Source organism: Parus major, chromosome 3, assembly GCF_001522545.3.
Source record: "Parus major isolate Abel chromosome 3, Parus_major1.1, whole genome shotgun sequence".
Taxonomy (NCBI): Eukaryota; Metazoa; Chordata; class Aves; order Passeriformes; family Paridae; genus Parus; species Parus major.
The window spans coordinates 83,980,010-83,993,195 of NC_031770.1; the positions used below are offsets into that span (position 1 = coordinate 83,980,010).

At 39.4% G+C, this 13,186-nt stretch overlaps 1 protein-coding gene across 5 annotated transcripts in view; it reads left to right on the plus strand.

Annotated features, from left to right (window-relative positions):
* Positions 1-13,186, plus strand: part of OGFRL1 (opioid growth factor receptor like 1) — an 86,451-nt gene that overhangs the window by 39,816 nt on the left and 33,449 nt on the right. For 4 of the 5 annotated variants that reach the window (XM_033512984.1, XM_015620690.1, XM_015620693.1 and 1 more), the window contains one exon: positions 6,992-7,096. The exons of the other annotated variant lie outside the window; for it this stretch is intronic. In XM_033512984.1, the coding sequence (XP_033368875.1) occupies positions 7,094-7,096 (3 nt within the window). In that variant the 5' untranslated portion in view covers positions 6,992-7,093. The remainder of the gene's footprint in view (positions 1-6,991; positions 7,097-13,186) is intronic. 5 annotated transcript variants of the gene reach the window in all.

Consider the following 13,186-nt stretch of genomic DNA (forward strand, 5'->3'; position numbering starts at 1 on the left):
TGTTGGTAAAGTCTAACTAAATTGTGTTGCTAGAAGGGAGTAACTGGTAATTTTTCTATCTCCAGACCTTTAATTGTAAAGATATCTTCTGATGTACCTGCACCATACTGAGCGCTGTATAAATTGCGTCATTTCTAGATCACAGAGGTTTTTTCCCCCCAAAGGTATTGCTTGCCAAGCCAAAGGCAAATATTGTGTCCTTTTCTCTTGTTAATCCCAGACTTCAAAAGAGTTGAAAATTCTTTCCAGTCTATCAATTAAACATAGAATTTTTCTATTGTGGAAAAAAAGATGTAACAGGGCTGTTTCAAAAGCCTGTTGCCAGTAATGAGTTTTGGATTGGGTCCATGGAGAGGTAATCTGGATAGCTACCACCACAAGTCATCTCTGGGAAATTGCTGATTGTAGGCATGGCCTTTCTTTCTTGAAGGGTGGTTCTGCCAAGATGCAAAAATGACTTGTTCCAAGTGATTCTTGGCACTACCCTAGACCATATTATTCCTGCCTGTTACGGGTCAACGTGCTACATTGATTGTTTTGTTATGAGGAAAAGGAAGCTTCTTGTTATCGTGTTTCTTTATTTCTAACCTTTTGTCTTGGTTTGCTTGGGTTTTTTAAGCTACATTTTTGATTACGTAATCCTTCAAGGTAATTGTCAGACATCCATTACATTTGGTAATATAGGGAGTGACCATGGGAAGGAAGAAAGAACGTGTGGGAGTACTCAGACAAATCTGTTGCTTGTGCTGAGAATGCAACCTGAACTTGAGATTTGCAAGTGAAATATTAGAAAAATATTGTACTGAAAGTTTCAAAGAGCTGCTAGTGAGGGAAATGAGAGGTGAAAGGAGACAAGAGGTAATTGACTTGTCATGCAAAGCGTGAAAAGTAATAAAATGTTGATTTTAAGTGTAAACACTTCCTTGATGATGCAGTGAAAGAAAGACGTAATTTTCCTTAATGCTTATACAAAAGTCAAGTTCTGTTTTATGCAGTAAATCTCAGTGTCACTGATTCTAATTCAGTACAGGAGAATTCAAAAGTCTATGACAAGCTATTCTACTTTGAAGACCTATATCAAAATTGAAAAAGAAAAGAGTTTGCTTTGAATGAAGAAGAAGAAAAACACATTATGTGGACTTCAGTCACAATTTCCCTGAAATAAGAGATGGAGTTCTAGATCTGAGTTTTCTCTGTGTTGTGATTGAAATAAAAACATGGAAAAGCAACTGTCCTTCTACAGAATGCAAACAGGTGTGGAACATCTGCAGTACAGATATTTATTCATATGCAAATGTTTTTACAGCTAAAAAGTACATTAACTTAAAATCTGATCAAACACTCTGTTTGATTCAGGTTTTCTTCAAAATTAGGTTGTTTTCAAAAAATATTTTTATGTAAACTGATTCTCATAAAAATTATGTTCAATTAAATAGAATGCAAAAGCTGAAGTTTCTGTTATTCTTGTGATGATTTTGGTTCTTGACAGCTCTGGGTTCCATCCAAGACCTACTTAGCTACAGTTAAGCTGTTGTTTCCTTGTTTTTGACCTTTGGTTTTAAGGATGTTAGCATGAATTAAATGAAAATATGCTTTTCTATCAAACACTTTATAGAATAAGCAAACTTCAGCTAAGCAGTGCAGTCTATAACTACAAAGCTGAGGACTTGCTTATTTTAAATAGTATAATATGATAGCTAAATTATACCTTATTTAACTCTTCAACAAGGAGGAAAGAGTGAGGCTGTGTTGCATAAGCCTTGTGTTTGCAACACTGACTTTACAAGAATATCCAGTTTTGTTCCTCCTTAAGTTAATAGGGGATTTATGGTTTGCTGCCTTGGTGCTGTTGTTAAACTGTTAAAATAATACTGCAGGGAGCTGGGCTCTAATCCTGATTTTGGACAGACTCTGCTTTCTCCGTTGTGAAAAAGATGACACTTCCTCTGTAAAGGCAGAACCCCATATTGTTCATCAGTCTCAATTGCAATAAAGTATGCTTTCTAAAATCATGCCATCACAAGCTGGTTTGTCTCATTGTGTTCCAGCCTTTCCTGTGATTTAGATTGCTTTGCCTGCTTGTATTGCTGGGGGAGCAGAAAGGATGTTACAGACCTACTGCAGGGTTATTGTAAAGGCTGCTGAGATCTCCTCCTTGTGCTTCTGTTGTGATGCTGTCCCCCTGTGGATGAGAAGAGGGCATACAGAACTCCTAGTGGTTTTAAGTGTGTGCTTGTAGGGCAGTCACAGTTTGTACAGGTGTACCTGGCCAGCTGAGGGGGTGAGATTTGCCCAGTTATGGCACCAAGGAAATTGTCTCCAAGCTGTCCTCACCCTGCTTTGAGACCCTGGGTATATTTTTAGCTATGGGAGTGTCCAGCTGACCTTGTTTCATTATTCAGTTTATGAGAAATATATTGGGTATTGTCACCAACCAAAGATTTCTGGGCTTTCCATCATTTGAAGGCTGCATTTCTCTAGCTGTTTCTGTATAGCCTAGAGCATCTGCTGGCTCAGGTGTTCTGAAAAAGTCCTGCTAAAATAACTCAGCTCTGATGGGCAAAGAATAGGTTGATGTTGACAAATTAAATAATTTCAGGATCTATGAAATTTGTTCTGTAGCTTGGCTAGAAATAGATGGCTCTGTATAGCTATGAGCTTTGTAAATAGTTGAACTTTGTGCAACTTGCCTAATTTGCAAAGTTGTTGAAGGACATTGGGATGCCACCAGATTTTATGCTTAGTTCACAAAGTACAGATGAAACATGCAGAGTGGTAATTTTTTTTCTTGTATGTGACCATACTCACAGCATAGATATTAATGGAGCTGCTAATTAAGATCTTGCTGCTTGACTGTGCTCAGTTTAATGTGAAGTATTTAAAAGATGTGTAGACGTGGCACTTGGAGACATGGTTTAGTAGTGGAATTGGCAGGGTTAGGTTTATGGTTGGACTTGATGAAGACCTTTCTAAGCTAAATAATTCAATGATCCTAGAACTCTAATTGATTAAAAGCTACAATATGCTTTGTGCTTGCATGAAAGAGCAGATCAAATCTAAATTGAAATAGATCATGTTTTACTGCCTTGGGGTAATTGTGTGTAGCATAAAGCTTTTAAATTAGAAGTGACAAACCCAGTAGTCTCCATTGCCACTCAGAGTAGGTGTGTGTCGTAGTGTATAGATTTGCAAAAGCAGGAGAGACCAAACTTGCCTGTTCTTCACAGAAGTCCTGACATTCATGAAAAGTCCCACAGCTCCTCAGGTCCATGGCTTGAAGCCTGTCATGTTGACTCCTGAAGACCCTGGCCCTTCAGATCCCAGGAAAGGGTTCTCTGGAGAGTATTTATTACCTGCTTTCCCTGTTGAAAGTGAGAACTATGAGGTGCCTTTGTGATTAGCCTTGCTGAGGTTTTCATGCTCTTTTTAAAAAGTCTTAGCAAGTAACCAGAGGGGAGCTTGGTGACTCTGTACCTTTAGAGACAAGCTCTATTGCTAAGACAGATCTATTTTCTGGTACTTGCAGTGGCAAATCTTATTCCAACATGGCCTTTTCACCTATACTCAAAGGTTTTTCCTCTCCTGCAGAGGTAGAGGAGTGTGTTAGCCCAAATGCTCTTTAGTGAGGCTTTGCTGTCCTTTAGTTTGGAGATTCGGTTTGGAGAGCTGTGTGAACTTGCCACATCACATGCCTTGGAATAGGAGAGAAGCAGGGCTAAAACACAGAGAACAAAAGCAGCTGGATTGAAAATACCTGATATGATTTTTTATGAATTGCTGAGCTTTTCTGAGTGGGGGGAAAAAAATTATCAAAAATTAGGATTAAAAATTAAAGACAAATCGATGTCTGAACTGTGAGATCAGAAAACTCGAGAGATAAACTGAATGAAAAGTTTTCCCTTAAGGTCCTCATGGAATTTCCAAAGACAAATCTAAACAGAGAACAGCATGGATTTACATCTTTGTCTACAGGAACAGAATAATTATTTGCAGCCAGAAAAGAAACTCCAGGTTCTTGGCAGAAAAAGAAAGAGGTCTGGCTCAGAGACTTGAACAGAGTTGATTTAAAGTCTTTCAGGGGCAAGTGTAAGGTTTTTATATGTACAGTAGAACAAATTTGTGAAAATGCAGAGGTTGGAGATGAAAAACGTTGCTTCATATTTGAAAATACAAATTCGTGGATTTTGTTTATTTCTGCATGCTCAAATGTAGTATGCTAAATGCACTGTTTACAGTAAGCAAGGTAATTACCTTTAAAGGAATGTAATATATTGTCACTCCCGATTGCAATCTTCAACTTAAAAACAGGACTTATTTTGAGTATTTTAACAAAAAATGCCATTTCTATTTCACACTTCAGTCTGCAATGACAGGAGAAGTAGATGATGCTATCTTCTCCCAGTTTGAGCAATCTGAAAAATATATGTGAATTTTAGGTGCAAGAAAGTTCACAATTATTTCTTGATTGCTGTGGGAAGTAGTTCTGGGGTTTGGGTTGTTGGGTCGGTTTTTTATGCTTTGGTTTTGTGTTTGGGTGTTAGAATGTTTTATGTTTTTTCCTTTTTTAGTAGCTCATGTTGTTCTTTTGATCTGTTTGATATTGCTGGAATCATTTAAAGCAGCATTAGGCTGGTTTTACTCCTCTCTCTCTCTTTCATCTGTGTTTGTGCCTAGGGAAGCAGGAAGAGTAAGGATTTTGCTTCTGTCCATTTGAGTAAAGATTCCTGTGCTTTGCAGAGATTTTTGGTGAGGCCTTTGCAGGCTTTTGTGGGTGGGTACTAAACCAGCAATTAGTTCTGCAGTATGTGAGACTGAGTCACGGACTGTGTGCTCTGAGGCTTATATAGAACAAGATTCACTAAGGCAGCAGTAGTAGACTGAGCTCTGCTCCCTCAAAGCCTTCCCCTCTGATACCCCTGCTAAACTTTAAAGAAACAGGACTGTCCAGATTCATTTCTCTTCAGATTAACCAGAAAGATGGAAAAATGCATATGGCTGTCACCAGTAGGAATAGTTCACATGGCTTAGCAATCTAAGGCTTTTTAGTTGTCTGCTCTTCTAAAGAGAATTTGAACTGAGACTTCAAAAGGTGAGCAGGGGAGAAAGCTTCACTTTTTCAAGCAAGGACATTGGCTTTTTTGTGGCCTGGCTCTGGGGACCTGCCTATACATGGGCTTATTCTGAACATCTCTCCACCATGTCTGTGTGACTAGAACAGAGGCTTTGAAATACAGTTTCATATTTGTATAATCCATTGTATTTGAAATGCACTCTGCTTTAATACTAACAGACTTTAAGCAGAGACAAGTTCTTGACAGTTTGTTGAAAACGAAGTGTTTTTGTGGAAATATTTTCTACTTTGAAAGGATTTTTTAGAAATGTGTTTGGATCCAGACTGGTTTGTGTGTGAACAGAGAGGGCAGACCTGCAGCACAGGCACTGGGACTCAGGTGGGATGTGGGAGACTGAAATGCACGTCTCTTACTTGATTCAAGAATGAAAGCAAGTCTTGAAATCAAATACTGTACTTGTACACGAAGTCCTTGACATTCATCCTGCTTGAGAGTATGTTTTTCAAATTAAGTCATCCTAATTTTTCATTTCTTTAAATATAGAAGCATCCAGTTACATTTGGGATACAATATTTATGTAGGAAAGGAAGGCTGAGGAAAGAGTTAATCAAGGGCTGGTCATGCACAAAGAAACGAGGCATTTTTCGAAAGGCCAAAAGGTATGATGTGATCCTTGCTGATGCTGACAGACCTGTGGAGCTCAACATTCAGCAGATGGGGCTCCACCCTTCTGATAATCTGCCTTTAAACTTCGTCCTCCTCCAGAGTAGTATTTTGGAGGTAGCTCTGTAAGGTTCATCTAGTGCTGTGGTATAGGGCAGGAGCTGTCTGTGTCCCTGCTGGTCCCCAGGGAGGATGATGCAAAGGGACCCGAGGCAAAGAGAACAGAGAGAAAACAAGTCTGTGAGGACAGAGCAGAAAATAAGTTTAATAATATGGATCTATTTTTTGGGATTTTTTTTTATTTTTTATTTTTTTTGTCACTGGGGACTGCAGGACTGACAGAGGCAGGGCCTGCCCCTGCTGCCTCTGGAATGTTAAAAAGTAATAATAAAAAAACAGTCTTCAGTGCTGCTGCTGGTTTGGTAGGACACAAATTTGCTACTCTCCCTCAGCACTGTTCTCCATTCTGTTGAAAATCATCTTTTTCCTTGGAATTGAAAGAAATAAAATAGTTTCCTCAATCATCTATGGGACCTATTGTCTCAAGACACAGTCAGGTACAGTCAGCCAGCCTCCTCTGCCATTGCCCAGCTACCACACAACCTTCATCTGCCAAGGGACTCATCCTTTGGCTCAAATACATGAGGTAACTGCCTTATACTGCCTTGAGGAGAAACCAGCAGTAATTGGAAGTAATGATCTAGTAATAAAGGTCAAATTTTAATGATTGGGGACATGGCCTAGCTTAATAACTCCTGTTTTCTGTTTCAGGAGAAGAAAAGTTATTTACTTCAAGGTGAATGCTGTACTCTGCTTTGTCCCCTTGCTTGTTTAGGATTTAGGCAATAGATAGTTAAGGCAGTCTGATTTTTTTCCCTTCTTTTCAGCTAGCTTGTCTGTGAATTATAGCAGATTTGGCCTATTTTTGGAGGGGTTTGAGGCAGAGATGCTTACAACAGCTTGCAGAAAGGACAAGACTTGCTTTTGTAAAATTCTCCTTAATGTGCCAGCATCTGTGTAATTCAGTGTTTCTGTTATTTGGTCCATGGGTTTCAGAAACTTATTTTTTGCCAGTTGTCTCCCCATTTCTGGAGGTAGGGAGAGGTAAGACCTTCCAACCTGGTGAAAGATTGAAAACAAAACTTGATTGTTTTCAGGTGAAACTCCAGCTGCAAGCTGCACAGCCAACAGAAGCTAGCAACAGTCACACCATACATCTTGCTAGCTCTTTTCAATTTATTTTTGTCACCCCACAGGTGCTACCTTTTCCATCCCACTACAGTCTGGAAGAATTCTTTGATGAAAGACAACAAAGTACAAGATGATAGCATTATACCATCTGAGATGGCTTTCAAAGAATGGTATGAGACTCCAAATAATTCCTTTGGTGCAGGAAATAGAAATGTTTTATTTGAGGAAAAGTAGAAGACAACTCTTAAGCCTGGAGCTTTCAGTGACTATTTTCACCTTGCTGAAATTCAAGATAACTTCTTCTATAAAAATTTCTATATATTAAAATAAATAATAAAGATAAAGACAGTGCTGGGAGGGGTCTGTGGATGGCTTCACTTTTTATCCTTCTCATAAGTAAAGGTCAGGACTGTTACGTTAGAAGAAGGTGCAATGTGCTGGCTTGTCTGTCAGTGCAGTCAGTATTTCATTCATCTGCTTAAGCTTTCTGTCTGCAACCAGCTCAGTTGAGCAGTGTGGTTGTGTTGATTTCTGCCTGCAACACAGAGGGTTTCACTGGACAGAGACTATGCTATTTAAAGTCAAATCATCTTTATTATTTGAATGGGGGCAGAGGGGAGGAATGCAGAAATGCAATTCTGTGTGTGTCTGCTACCACACAACTTCTGTGGCAGCCATTGGGAAAGCACATTTGTCTCAGGCTTAGCACCCTGGTCTTAGTGTGTCTTACAACACAAGTACTGTTTTTATTTTTTTTAAATTGTAATTCATGATTGTGATAGGATTTTTGTTTGTTTAGTTGGGTTTGGTGGGGGGGAGTGGTAGGTTTCTTGTTTGTTTGTTTTTGTAATTTCTCTAATGAAGCTTCAAGCTTTTGTGCAGGATCAAACTTTTCTGGTGAGTGCTCACTTTAGGCCTTCACACCTGAGAGTGGACTTACTGACAGAGTGACCAGCTCTGCTTTCACTGTGAGCTTGGTACATGTGTAAGAGGGCTGCTAGAAATCAGAAGATTGGCTTTGTGCTATGTTAAAGCAACTGTAGGGCCAATAAAATGAGCATTCACAAGTCAAGAAAATCTGGAATTGCAAAATGCTTGCTGTATCAACCCAGACACAGCTTGGCAGTAATTGCTGTAGCATATCTAAATTAAGCAATGAGGCTTCTGTGGTAGCAACTGCTATGAAAGACTTTGCAATGTACATGAGCTCTTCCAAGACCCAAATGCACTTTTACATTCAAGGGGGAGTTGTCAGCATTGAGATCCTCACAAACAAGCCACTGAGGCCCTAAATCAGCAAAATACTTTTAAGCATATCCTTAAGCACTTTGTTGTTGATGAGGGGAGACGTAAGCTCTTAATTATTTGTGCTGAACCAGGGAGATGGGAGGCTCCTTGAGTATCTTCTAAAACACTTAAATGCTAGCTATGCCCTGAAATGCAGAGCCTGAAATGCTGCTGCCTTACCCTCTCAAGCTGCACTTGTCCTCTCTGAATATGCTCACTAACCTTCAAGTAACTTGCCTTGCATCTGATTCTTTGTGGGAATTTTGCCTATCCTAAGTGTTTTTCAGTTTAGAGGAACAGGCATAATGCTTTATTCAGCTTTAACTGGAGCACTTTTGATAACTGTCCATCTTATTCAAATACTGCTGAGCATGGGAATATTAAATAATCTGAAAGACAAATGGAGGATGAAGCCAGGAGGGAACCGACTTTGTCTTTTATTTTGCATCTATATCAAAACCAGCTATTGGTAGATACTTCATCTCTATCAGCACAGCTAGCATTTTGGAGTTCACCACAGGAGGCAGAAAAAGGGAGAAAAGAACTCCCCATCCCCTCCCCAAAGCAGCAGGCAGCCGCAGCTGTTTTCAAGGAGAAGGTTTGTGTCAGCAGATCTTATACAGCTATGCTCAAAAAGTTTGTGTCAGCAACCATAAAAGCTGGCCCATCAGCATTTCTGTTTTATTCCATACACAAAATGCATATTACTGAACAATTATGCCAAAGGCAGGGAATATTTCTTGATAGCACAACTTGGAAGTATCATCTCCCTGTGGGAGCAATCATGTCACATGCCACAGAAGTCTGTGTGGATTTAGATGTACATTCTTGTTGCAGGTCCTTGCTGAAAGACTGTGTTGAGAGCCAAGTCATTTGGTGTTACATCTTGTCCAAGGTAGTCTTGGCCTGATCCAAAGTTCAGGGAAAGTAGTGAATTGCTTGTAATTCTAAAAAGCTTCTTCAAGCTCCCCAAAAGCATATTAATTATAAAGGAAACTTAGTGATGTTTAGACTTTTGGCCTCCATAGTCTTCAGAGAATACATAAAACACACCGTGATTTTGGTGTGCAGTTCAATCTAGCTGGTGCAGAGTAGAAAGGAGAACTAGGATGAATTTTGAATAAAAATTGTTTTACTGCTTTAATATATGTTTACTGCTCTAGTTCAGCCACCATTTAATTGTGTTTTGGTTGTCTCCATTAAGATAGATGTTCTAATTCCTCTTTTGTCAAAAGTCACTGTTCAAAACATTTATTTCACAGTTAAGAACATTTGGTTCAGAAGTTTGGTGGAGGAACAGAATTGGGTTTTAATTTCACTTTTTATTGAATGAGCCCTGTTTTTCTCTCCTGTGAATAGGCAACAACTTGCTGTACAGTTCTCATCTCTGCTTATGAAAAGTGCAAGTTCTATAAGAAACAAACGAATGAAACTCAAGCAAAACATCATGCTTATAGTTAAAGAAGTAGAAGGGAAGCATGAAAATCCAGAGACACTCACTGCTTATTTTGTATATGAATAGGAAATATTCTATCCACATACAGGAGCTTGACTAATTAATTGCATGAGTCTCAAAGTCTGATTTCTGATAATACAAACCACTTTGGACGTGGGGACTCTGGTGACTGAAATCAGTGTGGAAATCACTGTGATGCTGAGATCTGCCTTACCTACTTGTTGGCTGTTTCGTCCAGTCTGCTTCTGGAGGTAACTGCTGCCAATGCCTCAGCCAGCACAACAGATTTTATGTGACACCCACTTCTTTTAAGCAGCCTTTGAAAGTATTTAAGATAGATCTGGATACCTGTGCAAGGCAATGAAGGGAATGCAAAGATTAGGTGTGCTCAGAAGTTTGCCAACTAGGCCACTGGGGCCAGGTGATAATATACAGCTGGGAGGGGGTGTGTGTGTCACTATAACAACTTTAAAAATAAGAAACAAAATTACAAACCCCAAAATGAAACAAAACAAACAAAGCCCACAAAAAAAAAAAACAAAACACCATCAACAGGAACAGCTAAGTCTGTTGAAAAGTCTTCTTGACTTCAGCTGAAGCTAGATTGTCTATGTAAGAGCTAGCATAAATTTTAACAAAACAATAACAAAGGATGAAAGGTACAAGAAATGTTTTCATGGAGTTGCAGTTTCTTTCTTCCTTTCTCTTTCTTCCTTTCTCTTTTCCTCTGAAATCAAGAGACTGTCAGAAAGAGAAAAAAAATCAATTCATTGAGTATGCAGTATTTTCTGTTTTCTCTGTGGACCTTCTAGTAATATGGTATTCAGGCAAAACCAATAAATGAATACAACATATTTTACTGTGTTGTGTTTATGAGACAATGACCCAGTTATTAATTTGTAGCCATATAAGCAGGCACAATCTCAGAAAATGAAAACAAATGCCCTGAGGACTAACTGTGGACATTTCTGTATAAGCTAAAGAAAAGTTCCAATATTGTGCCATCTTCAATATCTCCCCACCACTTAGGGGCTGAGTTGATAGTCATGTCCAGTGATGATTTGTTTTCTCTAACCCCCCTCTACAGTAGTACCTTAATGTGCAGGATACTATCTGCCTTCTGTCATGTAGGTTCAGAATTGGCACTGGCCAAGAACGTTTGTAGGTACCACACAGTGTTTCCATTACATTCCTCGTCTGATTTCACACCTTCCTCCAGGTTATCTAGAAGCTAGGATGCCTTCTCCCCATTGGCTAATGCTGTCCATGAAGTGAGTGAAACTAGAGGAGAAAAGCTCTTGAGAATTTTTAATCTTGTAACATTTTGACAATTCAAATAACATTAGTGACTCATGAAAAGAAAAGGGGCACCAACTGTTTCTCTTTGAGAGACCTCTCTAACAGCCTAGAGAGGAAAGTAAGGAGGTCAAGCTGATCCACTTGAAAAGCAGTCAGTTTCCTCTCTGTCCAGCCAACCTTAGTGTCTTCAAAAATACTTTCTCCAAATACAGAGCTTAAATTCTTTTTTGGTTTTTTTGTTTCAGCTTCAGCCCTTGACACTACTGCAGCTAATCCCAGTGAAAATATTTCTCTTCCTTTCAATCATTTTTCTTCCTGTGAATATTTATATAGTTATTTAGCTCTTTCCTTTAATTATTTTCCCTTTGGGCCATTTATTTCTTGTTATCTTACTTTCAAATTGTATTTTTAAATAACAAAAGCAGTGTTGAATATAGTTTAAATCTGACAACATAATACATCTGAGATTTCACAATAATTTCAAAATTAGGCTTTAGGAGACAGTAGTGTCCATTTTACTAAGACCAGCAATACAATGTTATTAATTAGCCCCTTGTCAGAAATTTTTGAACATTTGAAATAATAAGGTCTTTTAAAAGTGATTTACTGTGTGTTACTGGCATATAAAAGTCTATTGTCAGATTTTACATGAATTCTCCATCCTATTTTAATACTAATTACAATGACTACTTGAGTGTTTAATTTTTAAATACTGAATTAATTTTTCTTGTGCTTGTAAGAACACTGTGAAATAACTTGGAAATGTTTGTGACATTTGATGTTTGATTTCATAATGTCTGATGGAAGGTATTGCATGTTTCCTCACATCCTGCTCTGGCAATGTTAATGCTGTTCATTCTTTTGCAAGAATGGGGCTGGGAAGAAGTCCAGACTTATCTGTTCCTGAGGGAACTGGAGGATCCAGGGGATTATGGGATTCAGAGATTCTTAACTTCTAAAGCATTTGTTTGAACTGCTAGTAACTTAGAAGGTTAATATACTAAATATACTTGTAAAGCCTCTTACATAAAATTTGTATACTAAATGGATGCCTGACTTGAAAGAATACTAAGTTTGCTGACAGTATGGAATTAGGAGGAACTGTTGACTTAGATATAGAGATGCCCTGGTCAACTACCATGTGAAGTTTCAACGTCTGCTCTTGGGCTGGGGCAACCCTGGATGTGCCTTTGTGCTGGGGAACAAGCTGCTGGAGAGCAGGGAAAGGGACTTGGGTTTCCTGGTTGATGGCAAGTTGAACATGAGCCAGCAGTGCCCTGGAAGCCAGGAGGGTCAACCCTGCCTTGAGGGGCATCAGGCCCAGCAAGGCCAGCTGGGCAAGGGAGGGGATTGTCCTGCTCTGCTCCGCTCTGGGGCAGCCTCACCTCCAGTGCTGGGGACAGTTTTGGGTGCCACAGTGTAAGAAAGACTTTAAACCATTAGAGAGTGTCCAAAGGAGGGCACAAAGATGGTGAAGGGCCTTGAGGGGAAGCTGCATGAGGAGCAGCTGAGGGCACCAGGTCTGTTCAGCCTGGAGGAGGCTGAGGGGAGACCTCACTGCAGTTACCGCTTCCTCGTGAGGGGAAGAGGAGGGGCAGGCACTGAGCTCTTCTCTCTGTGAGAGAAGAGCTCACTGTGAGAGTGACAGGACCCAAGGGAATGGCCTGAAATTGTGTCAGGAGAGGTTTAGTTGGATATTAGAAAAATATTCTTCTCCCAGAGGGTGGTTGGGCACAGGAACTGGCTATCCAGGCAAGTGATCACAGCACCAAGCCTGACAGAGTTCAAGAAGGTTGTGTTTGGACAATGCTCTTGGGCACAAGGTGTGACTCTTGGGGCTGTCCTGTGCAGGGCCAAGAGTTGAACTCCCATGATCCTTGTGGGTCTATTCCAACTTAGGATATTCTATAACTATGAAATGGTATCCTGCAGTTTTTCAGTGGATATTCTCTCCTGATAGTTATATAGAAGTTAACAAAGATGTAACAACTGGAATTTGGCAGAGATTTTCTCTTAGCTCAATAATGCCTATTTGATTTGTTCACTATAATATTTACATACAATATTGCTAAGTCATTATCTGGCAGTGTATATAGATCTTCTGTTCAGCTCAGATTTGTAGATACTCTCTTGAAATTAAAAGTGGAAGTGATGAAGATTAAAGGTTTATCACTGCTTCCTTACTAAGATCTTGACTACCCCTGGTTAAAACTTCTGA